Consider the following 21,817-nt stretch of genomic DNA (forward strand, 5'->3'; position numbering starts at 1 on the left):
CATGCCATTGACATTGACATGGCAAAGGTTTGAGTCAAGGAATCTAGGTTGAGACGTCAAGCGGTCACTTTAGTACATGGATGCCGCGTTGACTCTAGGGGGAAATTATATATCGATCCAGTGATAGTAGTTGCGAAGTAGTGTGTGCGCCTGTAGCTCAGTTTGGTGCCAAACAAAGGTTAATGGAGGCATGGAGTATTATTAGAGTGAGCCATGGAAAACTTTTTTTGGGTTGAATCATCGCCTTGAGGCCGACCAAAATTAAATTTCGTGAAGGGGCCAATTCAATATTTGCAAGGCCGTGAGTTGTTCGCTATTAGTAGACATGATTTCTATTGGGAGGTCGAGATGGACTTTCCGCTTGTGGAACCGAAATTCCTCTTGACCAAAATTATTCTAGAAGTTGCCTCTGTTAGGAACTGAATTCGTGGGTGGAGAATTATATATGCACCTGGGTTGAAAATCATGTGAGGGGAGCCGAGTTAAATTGCTTAAATAGAGGCACATTTTCCCCTAGGTGTGGCCGTGAATTGTTTGCTGCCGACTCAGTTGCTAAATTTTATCAAAAGTTTGAGCCATTTTGAATCAGGCGATGTGAGAGTGTCTTCCTGGCCAGGGATCATCCACACACTAGAGAAATTTGGTGACGGATCGTATAATCTAGTAGGTCGACTTTGATAGAGCTTTGGCGATCAAAGTGGCATAAATTGTTGGATGTGAAGACTGTGAATTTCTCAGTGACTTGTAGCACCAATTCCAAAGTTGCGCAATCAGTTAAAGATGCCCGAATCCTGAGATTATCTAATGGCAACAACCACGTTTGCGTGGGAAAATTCCTGTTGCACACAAAGATTAAATACAAATTTGTGTCTCGAAGCAAGAATGAAAGACCGATTTGTGTGCTCGTGTTGTTGTCGAATGGAGAAATAACAACTGTGTATCTTGATTGTGTAATTGATATACTCGCTCTAGAATTAGCATAAAAAAGATTCCAGCGTTTCCATTCACACATGCTGAAGAATGATTTTGCTGGGGTAACTGTGAATTCTTGCTGAGGAGGACCAAAGGCATACATTCTACTTTTTGTTGGGTACGATTTGGAAGGACACTACGGCCTATGCTAAAACAAGTCCCATTTCTGTGATTAGCCGTGTGGCATATTCTAAGGCAGAGACCATCATCTGGGGAAGAGTCAAGCTGGTAGATTGGATAGGCTTGCATATTTTGGGCTACATATAATACTGTGGCTTCAAGATGTTGCATATAGCAGTGTTTGGATACAAATAAGGATGAACGTTTCAACAAGGCACTCAACAAGGCCCCAATCAGGTTCCATTGTTCCTTTCACTGTGCAAACTCAACTATGATATTGATCCCCAATTTTTTGAGTTATGAAGTTACTAGTTAGGGATTAGTTTCTTCATATTTGTGTGTCCTAGTATGTTCATATTCTACAACAGTAAATACACTTCACCCACAGCGTTGCATTTGTGACATGTTTGTCTAAAAGGTTCACTAAAAATTTAAAAAATTGTGATATTTGGAAAGATTTCCTTAGTGGAATCTTACATCATTGCATCAAAATATTCCTCATAAACCAAGCCTTGTAATGTGGTCTAATCATCACACGTCCTGAATTATTAAGTGATGTATGGGATGTCATGTATTAGGGTCTATATGTTGAAACAACTAGTCATATCGCTATATTATCGTTGTATACTTTTGTTGTGATGTTAGTCAAAGTCTTGTATGTTGATGTCTATTTGCTTTTGAACAATGGAGTACTTAAACTACCTCATAAAGCAACACAACAATACATCAATGAACTGCAATCCAAACCAAAAACCAAAACAAAACAACAGACCCTTCTCAAAAGGGGTCCATGCCATTCTTTAGAGAGAACAACCAAAGGATGTACAGAAGGGGTAGGAAATAGGGCACAAAATATTTGCACTTGGGACAGATTTGAAGCACATGAGGGTCACATGGAAAATTCTTTTCAAACTTGATGAACTAGATGCACTCCTTTCCAAAGTGAGGCAGTTAGAAGGGAAGAAACTAATTTGAGCTCTAAAACCAGCTATGCATGCTCTCATACAACACAAGTTTTTGGAGGAACCTTGTGAAGGGGTTAGCGTTCTAGTGGCATCTTGTCTCAGTAACATCATGAGACTAACCGCCCTTATAGCTCCTTACAATGATGATGTTATGAGGAGAGTTTACAGATTGATGATAGAAACTTCCTGAGACTTGGACAACAGTGCAGGCTCTACCTTTGGGAAGAAGCTTGATATTTTAGGAGTTATGGCCATGACTAGGACCTATGAAATCATGTTTGATCTAGAGTGCGATGGTTTGATCTTGCAAATGTTCCAATGCTTCTTCAGCATTAGGAAACATCATCTTGACATACTCATAGCACACATGCAGTCCATCTTATCATCATGCATGAGAGGTCATGATGCCATTTGTCGGGAGTTGCAGTCTCGATTGTTGTACGTCTGGAGGAGAGAACAGCTGGTTTCACCTGCTTCTTATGAGCTAGCTGAAAGGTTGGTTGAGCAGAACATTGGGTTGTTCAGGAGACAGTTGACCAGGGAGGAACTAGTCAAGTTTGGAGGATCATGCAGAAGGAATGAGTTGAGGAGGAAGGGACTTTGCTTCATCTACAGGGGACCTTGAGGACTTGATCACTAATGCTTGAGTGACACTAAGGAGATGACAGAGGTAGAGCAGATGGAGATTCCTTCTGACCATCAGGGTAAGGATTCTTCTTCGGACAAGTCCATGGGTTCATACAATGATACCTCTGAGGAGCACGAGCAGTCATGTGGAGTTAATGACAGTAGCCCAGATATTCATCCATGTGCAGTAGAGGAGTATGATGAGCAGCAGATTGTTCCCATGAGGGAAGGAGATCTGGGAGCAGATGAGCAACTAATGATTCAGCATAGAGAGCACGTAGAGGAGCATGAGACAGTTGATACACATAGTGTGCGACATGGGCCATTTTCAGAGAGTCAGCTAGTGGCTCATGTTTAGCCCATTATGGAGGATGAGCAGATACCCTTGGGGCCAGCCATTGGAGTGGAGCAGGAAAATGTTCTGGCAACCTCCATGGAGGTCGTATTTGGAGACACTTGTCGTCAAGAGGTGTTGGGGATTGACAGGTTAGTTTTGCAGGAGGCTAGTGGACAGCAAGAGTTGTTGGAGATGGTGGTGCATCCATCTTTGGGCCAACCCATTGATGAGGTGTGGATAGATGTACAGGCAGCTAGCAAAGCTAAAGGACTTTCAAGGAACAACCCTCTCCAAGAGTACATATATAGGGCTTCTAGCACATCTTGCCCACTTTTGCCTATTATAGTGAGAGGGGTATATTTCCTTATACAGATCTGGTTGATTGACTAGATAGAGCATTATTCGTTGAGCAGGGACCCATATTAGCCTAGTAGACTTGTTCCTTGCATAGGTGTCATTGCATTGGATTGGTGAGAGATCATGAGCTAGTACCCTATTGATGGAGTATAATTTTTAGTCGGGAGCAATATACTGCAGGAGCCCTTAGAGGTGAGGGATATTACATGCTTCAGTTGGTAGCAGGATGTAGGCTGGCCACTCATCAGTATTTCAACGAAACATCAGTATGATGAGATTGCCCTTGGTTTATGCCAAGGGTTGGATTGGAGAGAGAGGTGATGAGTTGGTACACAGTGGATGGAGCAACATTTGTGGTTGGAGTTTTAGCACAATAGCAGCCTTGGAGCCTTGATACTTGTTCTTGGTGGCATTGTGATCCAAGAGGATTTGTTGATGACAGGCTCAGTATCATGTCCCTTCTCAAGCACATTTGTAGCAGGGTGTCCCTAGTACCTACACATTTTTGCACATTTTTGGCTAAGGAAAAGGACCCAGCCGTTTTGACTTAGGGGCTTAGGAGAGATTTCGGCTTAATTTGGTTGCTAGTGGAAGGTGCGGGCCACCCATGTGGGAGTTCAAACTAGGCCATTTGAATGGCTAGGAGGGAATTCGAAATGTTGAATGGAGGGGCCCACATGAGGAAAGGAAGACCCATGAAGATAAAAAGAGGAGGAGGCTCTCATTTGCATCATTCATTCACCTTGCAAATTGAATTTAGTTGACTTTTTCTCAACTGCTTAGCGGAGTAAACTAGTTTTTCAGCCACGAATCTCTCAAGCGGGAGATTCAACCTTACCTTCGAGGGACCTTGAGTGCCCGCCCTAAGAAGGCAGTTCCATCAACATTTTCAGGAGATCCGGGAGTTTGCTACAACACCATCATTCAGCCACACACAAGAAATGCATATTTCTAGGCCACCAAGAGAATATGCAGATGGAGATTGAGCCACAGTAGATCAATCATTTGCCGAGAGAACTAAGGAATCTGAAGGACAACATTAGGCCAGCATTTCTTGAGAGTTTTGGAGCCAAAGAAGTCGTCAACCCAGTAGTTCGAATTCCAGGGTTGGGAGACAGCGCAAAGGGCCAGTCCAACTATTTTGTGGGATTTGGGGGCAAGTGCTACAGCCAGGAAACTCATCCGAGAAGTCGGGAGATTTATAGGAGAGATCAGCGCAGCATTTTTAGATACTTTCCAGGAGGTTTTATAGTCAGAATCCAGGAGGCCGAGTTTTGTAGTTACCGTTGAAGTTGGGCTCTTTGGGGGTCGAATTTTAGAAGTCTGAACCAACTGAATTCCTTCGTGGGTTTTTCTAGGTTTAGGCCAAGGAGATAGGATCTCGAATTACATAATTTTCTTAGCACGGGAAGTGGTGTTTCCAGCTATTTGAAGCCAGCAAAATGAGCAAATTTCTGGGCAGCGCAGTGCAGATTGGTGCAACAATTGTAGCAGCCTTCAGTTCAGCTATTGCTCACCTGGGTTTGGTCATACTTGTCCCTTGAAACAAGCCCAGGTCCACCATTCTATTTACTATTGTATTTTGCTCTTGCAGAAGTAATAAAATGGCTCAGCAATTTCTTATTTCCAGCATTTCCATGGGTGTTTAATGTCTATTTTGTTTTTCTATTTTCTGAACTAATTGTATGCTCATATATCACTTGTATTCCTCCTTAGGAACATTACAGTGGTATCAAAGCCTAGTTCTTGGCTCAGCTGTGGGGGATTTTCTCCTATGAGAGAAGGGGACCAGCAAAACATCACATACAGAAGGCAGAGGTACCGAAGTAGAGAAAGAGAGCTGGAGATTAATCCAAACACAAAGGACAGAGGGAAAGCAGTGGTAGAAGAGGAGGACATGGTGGAACCCAAGAGCAGGGAAGAGATGGACTTCGACAGCCTCCTGGGGGCTTCGAATGACTTAGCCAAGGGACAAAAAGAGATGCTGGAGGAGATTAAGATGCAAAACGGAGAGCGAACCATTGCTAGAGGGTTTCTATTTGGGGAAACTTCTAGAGCCTCCTAGCCATTCGATCACCCCTCACCAGCAACACAACACCCATCAGCTAGTGGGCCAACTCGAGCCACACTTCCCTCTTTCGTACCTATGGCACAAATCGAACCAGCAAGGGGTGAAGACCCCACACAGATGGGAGACCATTTCAGAGAGTGGCAATCTATTGATGCAGACTTTAGGGAAGCACTCTCTTTTAGAAATCTCTGCAAGCTCAAGCAGAGTGCGAAGAACAAGGGCTATGGAGGACAGGGTACACAAAGCTATGAGCTACAAAGGACCATAGGGAGGATGTACTTCCCTACTTTCAATGGCACTGCCAAGTGCACTGCTAGGGCTTGGGTTGAGAAGATGGACACCTACTTCCAGCTCAACCGGATGACTAAATACGAATCCATCAAGATGGCCACGTTGCACATGGAGGGGGAAGCCCATGACTGGTGGTTTCATGGCTTGGCCACCCTGGGGCATGCCAATGTGGCTTCTTATGAGGATTTCACCAGGAGGGTGGTGGAATGTTTTGACCAGAGGGATCCGGAGGCCCATTTCAGGGAGTTGACCCAACTGCGCCAGACAGGCAACCCAGAGCAGTATATTTTAGAGTTTCTGCAAGTGTCAGTGATGGTTCCGGATCTATCAAAGGCTCGGAGGGTATACACCTTCATTGAGGGCTTACTTGAGCCCCTGCGTGGATTGGTGAAGTCATGCAAACCCTCCACGCTACAAGAGGCAGTTTTGTGTACTAGAGATCTACAAGGGACCATCCCCAAGACTAGAGCACCTTTTCCTGCATGGATCCCTTTTCCACAGAAGGAGCATGACACTAGACCTCCACCTCAAAGGACCACACAGGGGCGGGGGCAACTGGATGATGAGACACGAAAGGACCTCAGGAGGAGCAAATTGTGCTTCAGATGCAGTGAGCCATGGACACCAGGCCATCGGTGCACTGTCGGCAAAGCACATTATATTAAGGTCTTTTCAGACAGTGATCAGGAGGACAAGTTGGAGCAGGAGTGTGGTGTGGGAGATGGTGAGAGTCTGGCAAATAGGGGGCCACTATCACCACCTCCACAGGGAGGGGCATCCTTTGCCCCATCCGGGGGAGTCCGTGCTTCTTTATGTGGGGTCCACAAATTCTTGACATTGAGGATCAAAGGAACCATACAAGGACAGTGGGTGTCAGTCCTAGTTGACAGTGGGGCTATCCACAACTTCATAGATGCCCAGTTGGTTTAGAGGAGGGGCCTCACCACCACTGAGTTTGAGGGCTTCTCAAGCCCTAGTACTAGGTGACCGTACCATGCAATGCACTCAGTATGTGCCTGCTTTAACAATAGTTATGGGGAACTACTCGATGACGAACCACTTCTTTGTGGTCGATGTGCCAGACACCAACATGGTGATGGATGTCCAGTGGTTGTACTCCCTTGGGCGAGTCACTACAGACTGGAAGAAACTAGAGATGGAGTTTACCAGGCCAGATGGAAAACCAATAGTTCTCGGAGGCATGCATTCTTATCCACCCCAGACAGTCTCAACCCATAGGATGGAGGCAGATCTGCAACATGGGGACATCGAATGGGCAGTCCAACTAAGGATTTCGGAGGTTGGAGGACAGGCCCAGTGACCACCACCAGACATACAGGCCTTGCTGGACAGATACGCAGTGATGTTTGGGGACATTCCACCAGGGCAGCCACCAGACAAGGGATTCGAGCACACTATTGAGTTGGAGCCAAGTGTGCAGGCGGTGATCACTACCCCTTATAGGCATCCCAAGGCCTATAAGGATGAGATTGAGAGGGCCATTTAGGAGTTGTTGGCATTGGGCCATATCAGGCCAAGTTCCAGTCCCTTTGCTTCTTCAGTAGTATTGGTGAAGAAGAAGGATGGGACCTTACACATGTGCATTGACTACCAGGCCCTCAACCGGAAAACACTGAAGAACAGGTACCCCATCCCCCGCATAGATGAGTTGATGGATGAGCTTAGAGGAGCCAAGTACTTCTCTAAGATCGATCTGCGTTCAGGGTACCACCAGATCAGGGTGAGGGATCAGGACATCCCCAAGACAGCTTTTCGGTGCCACTATGGGCACTTCGAGTTCTTGGTCATGCCATTTGGGCTGACCAACGCTCCGGCTACCTTCCAGTCGTGCATGAACCATGTCTTCCGGAGACAGTTGAGGAGGTTTGTGCTAGTTTTCTTCAATGATATTTTGATTTACAGTTAGACGTGGGAGGAGCATCTCCAGCACTTGGAGGAGGTGTTACGTATTCTGGAGGAGCAACAGTTTTATGCCAAACTATCCAAGTGTGAGTTTGGCTTAACAGAGATGCTCTGCTTAGGGCATATCATTGGTGTTAATGGGGTGAAGGTCTATGAGGAGAAGATATGGGCTATCCGTGACTGGTCAGTGCCCCGAGATGTGACAGTGCTGAGGGGGTCCTTGGGCATCTGCACCTACTACAGGAATTTTGTCAAGGGGTCTTCACAACTAGCAGCAACCTTGACCGATTTGACCAAGAGAAGGGTTTTCGCATGGACTGATGGAGCATAGGTAGCCTTTGATCGCCTCAAGAAGGTGATGAGCAGTTGCCCAGCCTTGGCACTTCCAGATTTTTCCCAGCCCTTCAACATGGAGTGTGATGAATCCAGGGAGGGAGTTGGAGCAGTCCTATCACAGGATGGGCATCCCATTTCTTTCGAGAGTCGAAAGCTCCTACCACATGAGCGATCATATTCCATATATGACAAAGAGATGTTGGCCATCATGCATGCATTGGACAAATTCCGACAGTACTTGGTAGGCAACAGGTTTCAGCACAACAGTCTTCGTCACTTCATGGGGCAGCAGGGCCTCAATGACAGGCATAAGAGATGGGTCAAAAAGGTGCAGGCCTATGACTTCGATATAGAGTATGTGCGAGGAGAGCACAACGTGGTGGCTGATGCTCTATCTTGGAGACTCGTTGGTCTATCACTCATGAGCATCTGCCATGATTGGAAGGCTTAACTACTAGTGGAGTACTCCAAGGACAGGAGGGCATGCGAGATCTTGGATGGTACCCCCGCAAATGAGCGCTATCGAGGGATGGATGAGGTCATCTATTACAAGGGGTGCATTTTTTTGGTGCCCAACTCGCAGTTGAGGGAGAGAGTGCTCCAGGCAAGACATGACTCGCCATTATCCGGGCACCAGGGGTTCCGGAAGACATATATGGCAATCAAGGAGAGATTCACATGGAAGGGCCTCAAGGGGGTCGTGTTGAAGCACGTACCGCAGTGTGAGGCATGTTAACGGAACAAGGGGGAGTTGATTCACACTTCAGGATTGCTATAGCCACTTCCCATCCCCGAGGGGAAATGGGTATGCATATCTATGGATTTCATCACAAGGCTCCCCACAGTGCAGGGCAAGGACTGCATTTATGGAGTGGTCGACCGGTTGACCAAATATGCCCACTTTTTCGCCATCCCCACCAGGTATTCGGTTGCACAGGTTGCAGAGATGTTCTTTAGGGAGATTTTCCAGTTGCACAAACTTCCTAAGAATATTGTGAGTGACAGGGATAGCAAGTTCATGGGAGGTTTTGGCAGGAGCTTTTCAGATTGGTCAGTACCGAGCTCACTCCTAGCACGAGCTACCACCCCCAGACAGATGGCCAAACAGAGCGAGTTAATCAGTGGTTGGAGGGGTATTTGAGGAACTACGTGACAACACATCCTAGGACTTGGATCCGGTGGCTGCATTTGGGCGAGTACTGCCACAACACAACACACCACATGTCCATTGGTATGACTCCTTTCCGTGCTTTGTATGGATATGATGCATTATCTTTTGCTGACGTTGTTTTTGTAGACATTCGGGCCCCAAAGGCTAAAGATTGGATCCAAGAGAGCCAAGACATCCTCAAGGCTCTCAAGGATAACTTGGTGATAGCACAGAACCAGCAGAAGTTGTACGCAGACCGACACCGGACAGAGAGGCATTTCGAGCAGGGGGACATGGTGAACTTCCGTCTACAGCCATATAGGTAGTCCACATTGAAGCAGAAGGGGGCCAAGAAGCTACAAGCCGCTTCTACGGGCCATACCGGGTGATCTGACGAGTTGGGGAGGTGGCCTATGAGCTGGAGTTGCCTCTGGGGAGAAAGATTCACAATGTATTTCATGTCTCGTGCCTTAAAAAGGTGTTGGGCCAATAGGTGACAACAACAACAGAGTTACCCCCACTAGATGATGAGGGCCACTTGGTTTTGGAGCCTGAGACCATCTTGGAGAGGAGGGAGAGGAAGCGAAGGAGCATGACCATCAGGGAGTTCTTCGTACACTGGAAGAACTTGCTAGATGAGGATGCCACCTGAGAGGGTGAGCACATTTTGGAGCACCCATCTCTGAGGTTGCTTGAGGGCAAGCAACATTTGGGAGGGGAAGACTGTCATATCCCTTCTCAAACACATTTGTAACAAGGTGTCTCTAAACATTTTTGCACATTTTTGGCTAAGGAAAAGGACCCAACAGTTTCGACTTAGGGACTTAGGAGAGATTTCGACTTAATTTGCTTGCTAGTGGAATGCGAGGCCACCCATGTGGGAGTTCAAACTAGGCCATTCAAATGGCTTGGAGGGAATTCGAAATGTTGAATGGAGGGGCCCACATGAGGCAAGACAGCCCATGAAGATAAAAGGAGGAGGAGGCTCTCATTTGCATCATTCATTCTCCTTGCAAATCGAATTTACTCGACTATTCGCTCAGCTGCTTAGCCAAGACAACTAGTTGTTCAACCATGAATCTCTCAAGCGGGAGATTCAACCTTACCTTCGGGGGACCATGAGTGCCTTCCCTAGGAAGGCAATTCCATCATCATTTTCAGGAGATCTGGGAGTTTGCTACAGCACCATAATTCAGCCACACATAGGAAATGTGTATTTCTGGGCCACCAAGAAAATACGCAGAAGAGGATTGAGCCACAGTAGATTAGCCATTTTCCGAGAGAGCCAAGGAACCTGAAGGACAACATTAGGCCAGCATTTCTTGAGATTTTTGGAACCAAAGAAGCCAGCAACCTAGCAATTCGAATTCTAGGCCTGGGAGACAGCGCAGAGGGCCAGTCCAGTAATTTTGTGGGACTTGGGGGCCAGTGCTACAGCCTGGAAACTCATTCGGGAAGTCAGGAGATTTGTAGGAGGGATCAGCCCAGCATTTCTAGACACTTTCCAGGAGGTTTTACATTCAGAATCCAGCAGGCCGAGTTTTGCAGTTGCAACTAAAGTTGGGCTCCTTGGGGGTTGAATTTCAAAAGTCTAAACCAATTAAATTCCTTCATGGGATTTTCTAGGTTTAAGCCAATGAGTCAGGAACTGGAATCTCATAATTTTCTGAGCACGAGAAGTGGTATTTCCAGTCATTCGAAGTCAACAGAAAGAGCAATTTTCTGGGTAGTGCAGTGCAGAATGGTGCAACAGCCTTCAGTTCGGCTGTTGCTCGCTTGGGTTTGGTCATGCTTGTCCCTTGAGACAAGCCTAGGTGCACCATTCTATTTACTATTGTATTTTTCTCTTGCAAAAGTAATAAAATGGCTCAGCAGTACCTTATTTCCAGCATTTTCATGGGTAAATGTCTATTTCGTTTTTCTATTTGCTGAACTTATTGTATGCTCATATATCACTTGTATTCCTACTTAGGAACATTACATTCAGTCAGAGATTAGTCTAGGATCCGGGCATTAAGGGGTCTGTTTATGGTGGGTTGACACAGGAACAATGCATCACCCAATGGTTCGTATGGGATCCGGGCATTGGGTCTCAATTGCATTGGGCCACCAAATTGGTCCACAGATTTGAATTGCTTGAGGGCAAGCAATCTTGGGGCGGGAGGACTGTAATGTCCCCATTTTTATTTTTCTCCATAGTACAGCTAGGGTGGATTTCTAGGGCAAGGGACGGCCAGGTCAGTGGAGCAGGTTTATGTCATCAAGGGTCTCGATGGAGTTTTGAGGAGTTTTTATGGGGTCTGATGGCATTTTCTTGGCATATTATTCATCATGATCAGTTCCACACACCTTGTTTTTGGTTCCGTGACTTTCTAATCATTTCCGTAAAACGGTGTTATTATTAGCATAACTTAATTAATTATGCTCGAGGTCACATTTCAAGTAGATTAATTGATGGAACACCTTAGTGTAATAGCTCGTTGGAACCAGAACGAGAAGATCTACAGGATGGGATGCTGAGAAGTGACTTCCAGTGGTTGAAGAGAGTATGGTGGGTGATTTACCATTTTCCTTAATTAAAAATGACTTTAATTAGTCATTTAATTAAGGAAAAATAATTAATTGGAGAAAATGGGCCAAAAGTGACTTAAGTGAAATAAAATAAAATTAAAAGGTCACTTAAGATAAAGTCAATGGAGGAGCTTCTAGAATAATAATAAAATAAAATGCTTCTAGAGGCTTGGAGATCTATCCATCAGATCTATAAAAGAGCGGGAGGTCATTTGGAGACATCTTGGATTTGTTATTGACTCTTGTATGAGAGGTTGAGAACCTGGTTCTCTACTCCATTGGTAGCCCCAGGACAGAAACCCTCGGGTGATTTAGAGAGATTGGGCAAGCACCCATCTCCCCTTGGTGGATTCATTTAGAATCCACTGGTGTAGTGATTGATTTCTTGTTTCAGTTTGGAAGCCAGTATTAGTATTATTACATATCTTGGAGGGTCGTTCCTAGCTATTGCATTGGCATATATTTCTATATAAGAAAGCTGGATTTTGTTGCTGCATTTCTCATTGTGCCCCATGTTGTGTTATTTTTAGTGAGATTGCCATATAATTTATGGGTTCGTTGTTTCTATCAATTTCTGGTGTTTTGGTTATGTTTCTTGGCAAGAATTGTGCAGAGTCGTAACCCACATGAAATTAAGTGAATGGTAATTTTGTGTGAAGTGAGTGTTCCAATTTTTTCTCATTTGGGACATTACAAAAGATCAATTCGGCCTCAAGAAGGGTAATTCGACCTCACTGGAAGGCTATATATACAAGACAGTTCGAATTCATTTGGAGAAATCCACTCTCTCACACAGTTCGATATCTAAAGCTGGAAGTTGGGAAGTGTGAAATTGAAAATGGTCTAGAAGAAGAGCTAGAAAGGAGTGTGAGTTTTTGGATGAAGATAGAAGACACCAAGATCGAAATTTTGGGCCAACTCTCTCTCACTTCTGAGGTGTATCAAGGGAGATCAAAGTTTTCCTAGTCTAGTCAAAGTTGCTGCTGTTGCTGCTACAAAGTCGAAGCTGCTAGGTCGAAGTTGCCTTTGAAAGGTTATCATCTGTAAGAAGGATTGAGGGTTGACTTGGTGTGGATGGAGTCTTTTTCTAGGTCCAAAGAGTCATGGATTATCTCGAGAAACTATTGAAGGAAGAATTGTTGATTAGGTTGTCCCCTAGATAGGGGTTTTTCTCTAGTTGTCCGCCTACATCTGTTGTCCTTGTGTTATTGTTTTGGTAATTGCTTGATGAACTAAAAGATAAAAGGAAAACATAAAGTTAAAAGAATCACAAGTATTATCTATATAAGAAAATCTTTCTACCTTCGAATTTCTAGAAAAATTCACATGATGCCCTAGCAAGCACTCTCTAACATTTACCCACCCAAGATTTATTGACTTTCATGGAAATAAAAAGAGTCCTACTCCACTAGGAACATTCGTTTACTTGTTATCAATGAGTAACATGCACAAATTTGCAATCTAACATTCTTTTACAATGATATTCAACAATTAGGGCATGAAAGAACAATAGCTAGTTGCATAATTTCCACACATTAGACATTATTATGCAAATATATTTAAAAAGAATACTTACAAGACAACAAGAGATATATCCAAATCCAAAATCCAAAAAATGGCTCCAAGAGAACAAAAATTTCAGCTCCAAATATATCAAAATGCATCAAGAGATCTCAACAAACTAAGAAAAAATGCAAAATTTTCTTTTAGAAAGAGCTAATCCAAGTCAAGTGATGATAATTTACAAATGAGGCCTCAAATATATTTATATGAGCCTCTAACAATTCGAATTGGTATTGCCTAATAAGCTCCTAAAATGCTTCTAATGTGCAAAATAACAATAAAAATTGGTGACAAGCCCACCAAATATCTCAAGAGTGAATGCTAAGCCTCTCAAGAAGGCTGAAACGATAAAATAATAGCTAAGAGGGATGTTCGAAGGCCAAATTGAGTCCCTCATGTGCCATAATGAATAGGAGGGCTCCAACAACAATGATAAACGGGGTGGCCCCTTAATCTTCAAGAAAATAACCTGTGGTGCTCCCAAGTGGCTGTGAGGGCACAAAGTGTTAGTTTTTGTAGTATCAAATGGTCTTCTAGTCTCAAGCTTTGTGGAGAGGCTAAAACAATAAGATCTCCAGAACCCAAAAATCATTTCTGGAAATTCCACCTAGAGACATCGCAATTAAATTAATTGTTCGATAATTAAAAAATGCCTAAGTTTAACTTAGGGAAATTGATCAATTAAAGGGAATTAATTGAGAGGTGAGAATTCTCTAGAAATTCACATGGATCAACTCAGAGGTGACCTAAGCTTTTTATAAGGATTTAATCATGGTCGTTGGTTCCCCAACGAGAGATTACATTAGGAAGAATTCTCACCTTTAATCATGATCTTGGCTGGAAGTCCTCTGACCATGATTATAAGAGGAGGATTTAATCATGGTCTTCGCTGGAAGTCCCCTGAAGAAGAATTCCCTCAACAATGTCTCTCTCTCTCCCACTGACATCATTCTGCTAGAAAATGTTGCAAAATATTTGTGTGTCCCAACTGAAGATCTGCTTTGCAAGGAAAAATACGTTGCTCCCTTCTGCCTCTAGAAAGCTTTGATCTGGAGATCGAATTTCTCTGTTGACTTACTCAGAGAAATCGATTTCTCCTCAAAAACTAGACCTTTTGGCCCAAGGACTGCACTACCCGCTGTGGTTTCGAATTGTTGCCTCTGCAGTAATTTCGAACTCCTCTTCCTTTCTACTTCTAAGCTCTTCTGCTCATAATCTGTGCTCTAATACCATGTGAAAAATCGGTTACCCAATTCCTACTACATTAACTGATGTTAATTCTTCTAATTGTTAATTCAATTAACCAATTTACTCGCTGTGTGCTACGACAAATATCGAATTAAATACACTGCAACCTACACAAATAAAAACTGTGGAAACTAAATACAACACAAGAGAGAAATAAACATCACACACATCTACACAGTTATTTTTGGACAAATGTCCCCGGAAAAACCCAATGCGGGAAAACCAATGCAGCAGTTGAGGTTTTGTATTATTAAGCAGTAGTTTTCTGAATACAATTCGTTGGATGCCCAACTAGCTATTCGATAAGAGAGAAACTGGACAAAAAGAATTGTGATATTATCTCACCCTGTCACTGGAAGAACCGACACTAATCTGCGTTGGAGGTGAGCCTCTGCGCTGCCTCTATGGAGTCTCTACATAATACTGCGTCACTGCAGTTGGGACTGCACTACACCTCCTTCTGATCCTCTGTTGGCTAGAAACTTTAACTCTCAGGCCTCCTGGTCTCACACCCCGGCTCCAGCACTAGTATCCTGACTGATCCTTAGCAGAATTTCGATATCCCTCTGTAGCTCTGCGCTGCCACAGTGTAGCTCTACATAGCCCAGTGTTATCCTCTCTAGACGTCTCTTTGCCCTCACTTCCTTGTACTCTCTAGTCTTGGAAAAACTTCCCCTGAAAACTATCCCTGCCCCTTGCTGCAAGAAATCTCCTCAATTGATTCTCTAGCAACTACTGCACTGCCCTCTCTGAGAAATTTGATCTCCTGATCTCTCACAGATGTGTTTTCCAAATGTCATCAAGCCTCCTCTTATAATCCTTCCGTTGAGAACCAATGGCCCAAATTAGATTCTAATCAATGGCTCAGATCATTTTGGCTTGATCCTCGTCTTCTTCTAGAAGTTTCACCCACAGTTAGATTAGTACCCTTTAATTATTTTAATTTCCTAAGTTTAGACTTAGGTGCCCACTAAAAATAATTAATTATTTTAATAAAACTATCTCTGGGTGGAATTTCCCAAAACGTTTTTTGGGTATTGTGGAATACCTGTGTCCAAGCCTCCCGGCAAATTTTGAGGCTTAGAGCACATCCGATGCTACCAGTAATCAACACTACCTTAGGCCGAAATGCAACCCCTCTGTTGCAAACTTCGACTTTGACCAGAGTTGACTATTTTCTCTCTTAGTTGACTGGTTTGACTTGGAAATATTGAGGTCAGAATTTGGAATCTTGTTTGGAATATTCTGACATACTCTTGATGAGCTGAATTCTCTCTCATAAGGAAAGACTTGTTGGGTTTTCCCATTGTGGGTTTTGCCTTGGCTGCTAGCCTAAATATTGGTGTCTCTTGTCTCTTGTTTTATTGTTTACTGTTATCTCTATTGCTCTATTGAAGAAAGTGAATGGTTGAAATTTTTCATGTATAACTGCTTAATGATTGGAATATTGTAAGAAGACTAATTGTATTATTGGAAGTAGTTATCAAATTGAAAAATTGTACTAGTCTTGATTGCACTAGAAAATCAACATCTTCCACCATCCCAACCTTAAGCATTATGAAAACAATGCGATAGTAATGACTCAGATTGGACACTAAATGTTTGAATAAATTCCTATTCAATCACCTTAATCTGAAACATGAACCTAATCCCTTCATAGAACCAAAGTATTTTGTAGTGGTTTTCAACACAACTGTAAAAATCTGCAACACCTACTAAGAAGGGAATGCTTTTTAAGTTTTAACATTATCATCATTTACAAGAAATATGACAAAGAATTTTTTTTATAGACAGTTCTTTGCCTCATAAACCATTCATGGACCTTATTGCCAATTGAAAATAGTTACACCTAAGTTTCTTCAATCTAAACTGCATTTTGCTCATGTCTAGAAAATAATAATGGAATGTCACTTGACCAATAAATATATATATATAGATTGTAGTCCCCAACCCGCCATTTCCTAAAAAAATAGGGGTTTTTTTAGGGGGTGCACTCTTGCCATCTCCTGGATGTATCGCCCCATCCCCACTGGTCCCCATTCCAAAATCCAATGCAACATAGTTTTTAACCCTCCACTTCCACTTTGGAATGTAGAGAAGGGTAGGCTCTGATACATGTTTTTGGCTTAACAACCTTTGTGTTGATAAAAATTGTCCTGTTGTTGGTGCATCTAATATAGATCATCAACCGGACGGGCCCCCATCATGACATGGGACAATCCATCCCCTTCTCAACGTTTTGGTTTCTGGTTTGTTTATTTCAGAATTTTTCCTCTGTGATTTCAGCAAGTCTGTAATTCAGTTTTCACAATTTTACTTTATGGAGAAGTGTGAGTAAAGTTAGTGCATATATTACAGCTTTTTTCTTTTCAATAGTTTACTGGTTTTAGCCTTTTAGCAGCCAGATATCAGAAAATACAGAAAACTGATCCAACTGTCTTCAGGGAGTTGAAGAGTTGAAATTGTCATTGGAAATGTACACACCTGAATTTGATATGCAGATAAGGTTCTGAGTGGATATTGAGTGTAGTATCTCAACCCCCAAAATGACCCAACATTTACATCCATGCAAGCATTCACAGATGAGCACATGATTTTAGATCATGATTGAATGATTTACGTAACGTGCTCACATTTATATAGAAGAAGACGCAAATAATAAAATGGTAGTTTATCTTCACTCAAGGGAATTGATGGTGAAAAAATGGATTAGTGATAAACTCGGTCTTGTTCATTTCTAGAAGTTGTATTTGGTTTCATTAACTTGAATAACAAGCATTCATAAAGGTCAGCTGGTGTACAACAACAGTAGGAGATTAGGTAGAAATCAGGCCAATAGCTGGTCCTTTTGCAGTAAATCCCCAAGTATGCTGACGTTGGGGAGGTTCATTTTAATTTGGAATTTTAATTTGTTTTACTTTTGTATTTTGAATTTCATACAGAAATAACTCTTGATTTCTAAAAAAAGAAGATAATAACACATATTTATAAAGTTACTGAACAAATCCTATAGATGGCATTTGAATGCATTTTAAAAGGAGGAAACATTTATAGACCTTGCACCGTGCACAAAGCTTCACACCATGGAATGTCAATCCATTAATTCTGAAAGTTTTCCACAAATCTTCAGCAAAAGGTTCACAATTCTCTACGAAGATACTGCAACAATCAAGTATATGACACGTTAGTAATTCACAATTAAGTTTCCATTATTAACCAACTGCACAAATGAAAGAAGAAGAAGAAATTATCCTAAAGGTAAAGAATCCAAGAAATCATAAAATATATGACAAAACCTTGTGCATCTGTGACTTGGGAACCTTAGGCTGGTATCTACTATCAACTATCAAGCAGTGTTTGAGAATTTCAGCATCATTTGCTCTTTGAAAACTACGCTGTAAATATTTCTTTGATAATGACATCAGTTCCTTGGCTTCTTTTAGTCAATTATGGATAGAAGGTACATATGCAACTGATGACCAAGGGGTCAGTATTTATTAAGGATGCCAAACTGTTAGATTCTGCTGCTTATTCTGATCTCCTAGCTGTTTTAGTTGTGATAAAAGAATGTAGATTTCAATGTATATAACCTCCTGTTTTTTATTGCTAATGATGTAAATATTTTATGTATAAGTATATTTTCCCAAAAATAAAAAATGAAAAGAATCCTTGTGTAACTAAACAGTAAACATGTATCATAAAACAATGCACTAAGTAATCCATTATTTCAAGGGTGAAAAGTATAATTTTTTACCTTTAAATACGACAAGGAAAGTGATAACTCAATTTTTAATGAGAGGAACAATACAATCAATGAATTATAATAAAAGCGTCATACTTGGTCCTAAAGCGGTTGATTGGAAGAGGTTCCTTCAGTTGCTTGTTCAAAGTATCCAATGACTCCTGCACATATTTAATTTGGTATGGTTTAGGATCAATTCCTTTACACTAGTACTTCTCATCTACACACTGGATGATTTTGATTAATCTAACTTGCAACAAAGATGAGTTTTGAAATTGCACTCACCTGTGAGATCACAAGAAAAGGGTACTCGTCAGAAAACATAGTCTTAAAACCACGAGCATATTCAGCAGGTGTTGGCCTGACCTCTGATGCTGCAACATTACAAATAAAGGAAACTATAAGATTCATGTCAAAATTTAAGGGCCACAAATATCAACCTACTATACATAAATGAATTCCCAACAAAACAGTTTTCTGTTTTGATATCATATTTACTAAAGGACGTAGAAGATAGAAGATGATCCAGCAAGAACAATCCAAAAAAAGTTGCTTGAATTTCAACATTTGTTAAACTATGTTATGGAGAATATACACGATAAAAGCAAGAAAGATTAAATGAGAAATGTATTATATTAATGTGAATCAAATTACATAAAGTGGTGTTGTATATATCTATCTCGCAAGTTCCATTATTCCTGCTAAAAGCTGCTCCCCTAATTTATATTAGCATAAATACATTAACACAAATGTCATTTATTATGTATAGCTTATTTCCACTTTATGAAATTATTACTTTAGTACATAGCATTAATTGCTCCTTCGATAAAGTAAACATTACAATACCTAACACCCACTCTCAGTGAAGTGAATGTGCACTTTAAGTGAAGAAGATTCTAAATAAGTGCACCATAAACTACCGTAACACTACAAAACATCTTAATCAATGACATCGAATAGGTTCAAAGAGCTAAAAAAAAACATAATCATGCCAAATCACATATTACCCAAGAGACTGAGTGCATCATATTGAGTCATAGGTGACAGGTTTCCACAGATCTACTTGTTTGCAATAAAGATTTGACGATGGAAGAGTGAAGAACTCGTCTGCTTCTACAATCTATTATAAAAGAATATTGTCTAACCATTGCTTTGTATCTCAAATCTACATATATAGAATTTCACCATAAGGGAATCAATTTTCCCTTACTACTAGTGGATGAAAGCAAGATAAAGATGCCAAATTCTGTCATCCTTTGCATGGCTGCCATCTAAGTTTGTTGTTGTTTTAGCAGGCTTTTCTATGTTATTTTAAGTCTTTTTCCACACTTTACTGCTGTTGTCTTATCCCCTAATCCAATGGAAACTTTCAAAGATATTTTCCATGTTTAAAATTATCATTTAAAACATCAATCAACCATTAAAAGAGGTCGACCTATTCCCTTTTAGATAGTAGAAATGTTTAGAATAATTGTCATGCAATCAAAGTTGGCAAGAGCATTACACTTTAGTGCTTTTGTGAAATTTTTGCTTACCTAGAAGGTGCTATTAAACTAGAGAATTATTTTTTATTACTTGTTCACGGCGAATTAATTATTTTGCTGCAAGTAATGAATAATAACATGAACAACACCATTCAAGAAATAAAAATTGTAGCGAAACGTCAAGAAACCAATCACACAATTGACACTAGTAATTTTTACAGATGTCCCTGGAAAAACCCCAAGGTGGGAAAAGCCAGTTTTCAGATTTCAGATTTTATATTATTATCTTGAGAAAAACTACTATTGAGAAATTACACTGCTTGTCTGACACAAGCAAAGCTCCAACAATACTTTATTTTCACTTCTGCTGATCAAATCAACCTACAGAAACCCCACAACTTCCTCTTCTGCAATTCTCAATACCTCCAATAACTTGCACTGGAAACCTGGAAACTCGCACTGGTCTTCTGGCAATTCGCACTCTCTCCTGGCAAACTCGCACTATCCTCTGGAAACTTGATCTGGCTCCTAGAAAACTTGATCTACCTTCCTGGCAAACTGTTTAGTGCATCGAGTGTCTCTGTTTGGAGATCTCACCCTTAGCCCCGGAGGACTTCGAGTGCCTGCTCGGGCAAGGTAGTTTCATCAGTATTTTGCAGGAGGAGCGATCTTTGGAGTTGAGGAGGAGCTGAGCATTTGATGACTGCACAATTTTGAGAGGGGAGGACGCAGTTTCTTTGGGTAGGAGCTCAAGATTGGGTTTTTGTGGAGGATTTGAGCTGGGAGATTCAGCAAGGGATCAACCCTTGCATATTGGAGGATTTTGGCAGAGTTTCGGATAGAGTTTTGGAGGATTCTCTTTAGGTGCAGCGTAGAGCCTTGAGGGACTGCGCAGATCCCCGAGGGGGTGATTTTCGGGGGTCAGCCATTTTAGGAAAGCTTTCTGGGCTTTTCTGGGTTTATTGAGTAGAGGCTGATTCCAGAGTTTCAGCATTTTCTGAGGAGGGGAACAGTCCCAAATCCTCATTTGATTCCAGCAGTAGCAGTAGCATAGCGGTTCTCCAACAATTGGACGCAGTTCAGAGAGAGGCTATTTCCTTACCATTCTGAGTGTATTTCTTCACTTTCCTTGTGCAAGTCGAGGTGCTATCTTTCTGATCACCTCTTGTACTCTTTCCATTACTTAGTATAATAAAATGGCTTAGCATTTCTCTCTGCATTTCTCGAGTATCTGCTTATATTCCATGTATACATTTTGTATGTTGCACTACTGTTATTTTTCTGGTTGGAGTTTGCTTGTGTTTGAGGGATATCTCTGATAAGGGATATTACAGTGGTATTAGAGCATAGATCTGGCTCAGCCTGTGGAGCTAGCAATCTATGACACTGAGGGAAAAGCCCTATATCTATTACAGAGGTAGGAAATACAGAGATATTGAGCGTAGGTTGGAGAACACCTATGGAGAGGGAGACTGTGTTCGGGTGGTGGACACAAAACAGGAGAAGCTTGTGGTGAACACAGAATAGGAGGAGCCTATGGTAGACGTAGAGCAAGAGGATCCGATGGCAGATGAGGATGGGAAGAGATTTGCGGACATGCTTCTCAAATCAGTGCAAGATTTGTCGAGGCATATCGAGGTGATGGGGCAGAGATTCACGGCGGCGGAGGCTAGACAGCGTGAGAACCCACGGGTTTTCCAAGTTGGTGAGGGATCAGGTACATCCCACCATTTTCCAGAGCAGGGTGCCACTCAGTGTGATACTACTCAGTAGATGGCCTCACATGCCCCTACACGCTTTACCATGCCCACTTTCCTAGGAGCAAACACGGGGGCCAGAGCATAGCAGGAGGTAGAGCCTGGTCATATGGGCGATTATTTTGTGGAGTACCAGGCCTATGGGCAGTATTTCAGGGATGCTCTCTCATTCAGAGACTTTGTTCAGCTCCAACAGGACAGTAGACCTCGCGACCATCGCAGAGGATACCGACATTATCATGATGGAGACACCCACCGCACAGCTAGTAGATTCCATTTGCCTACGTTTGATGGCTCATCAAA

General features: G+C 42.2%; 1 protein-coding gene across 1 annotated transcript in view; it reads right to left on the bottom strand.

Moving 5' to 3' along the window:
- Positions 1-21,817, bottom strand: part of LOC149237635 (uncharacterized) — a 262,020-nt gene that overhangs the window by 17,244 nt on the left and 222,959 nt on the right. The window contains exons 4-6 of the mRNA XM_089372729.1: positions 18,559-18,647; positions 18,370-18,434; positions 17,588-17,690 (exon numbers count right to left, since the gene is read on the bottom strand). Of these exons, the coding sequence (XP_089228855.1) occupies positions 17,588-17,690; positions 18,370-18,434; positions 18,559-18,647 (257 nt within the window). The remainder of the gene's footprint in view (positions 1-17,587; positions 17,691-18,369; positions 18,435-18,558; positions 18,648-21,817) is intronic.

The sequence above is a fragment of the Pinus tabuliformis genome, chromosome 8 (assembly GCF_031772625.1).
Source record: "Pinus tabuliformis cultivar Carrire ecotype Pingquan chromosome 8, CPIR1, whole genome shotgun sequence".
Taxonomy (NCBI): Eukaryota; Viridiplantae; Streptophyta; class Pinopsida; order Pinales; family Pinaceae; genus Pinus; species Pinus tabuliformis.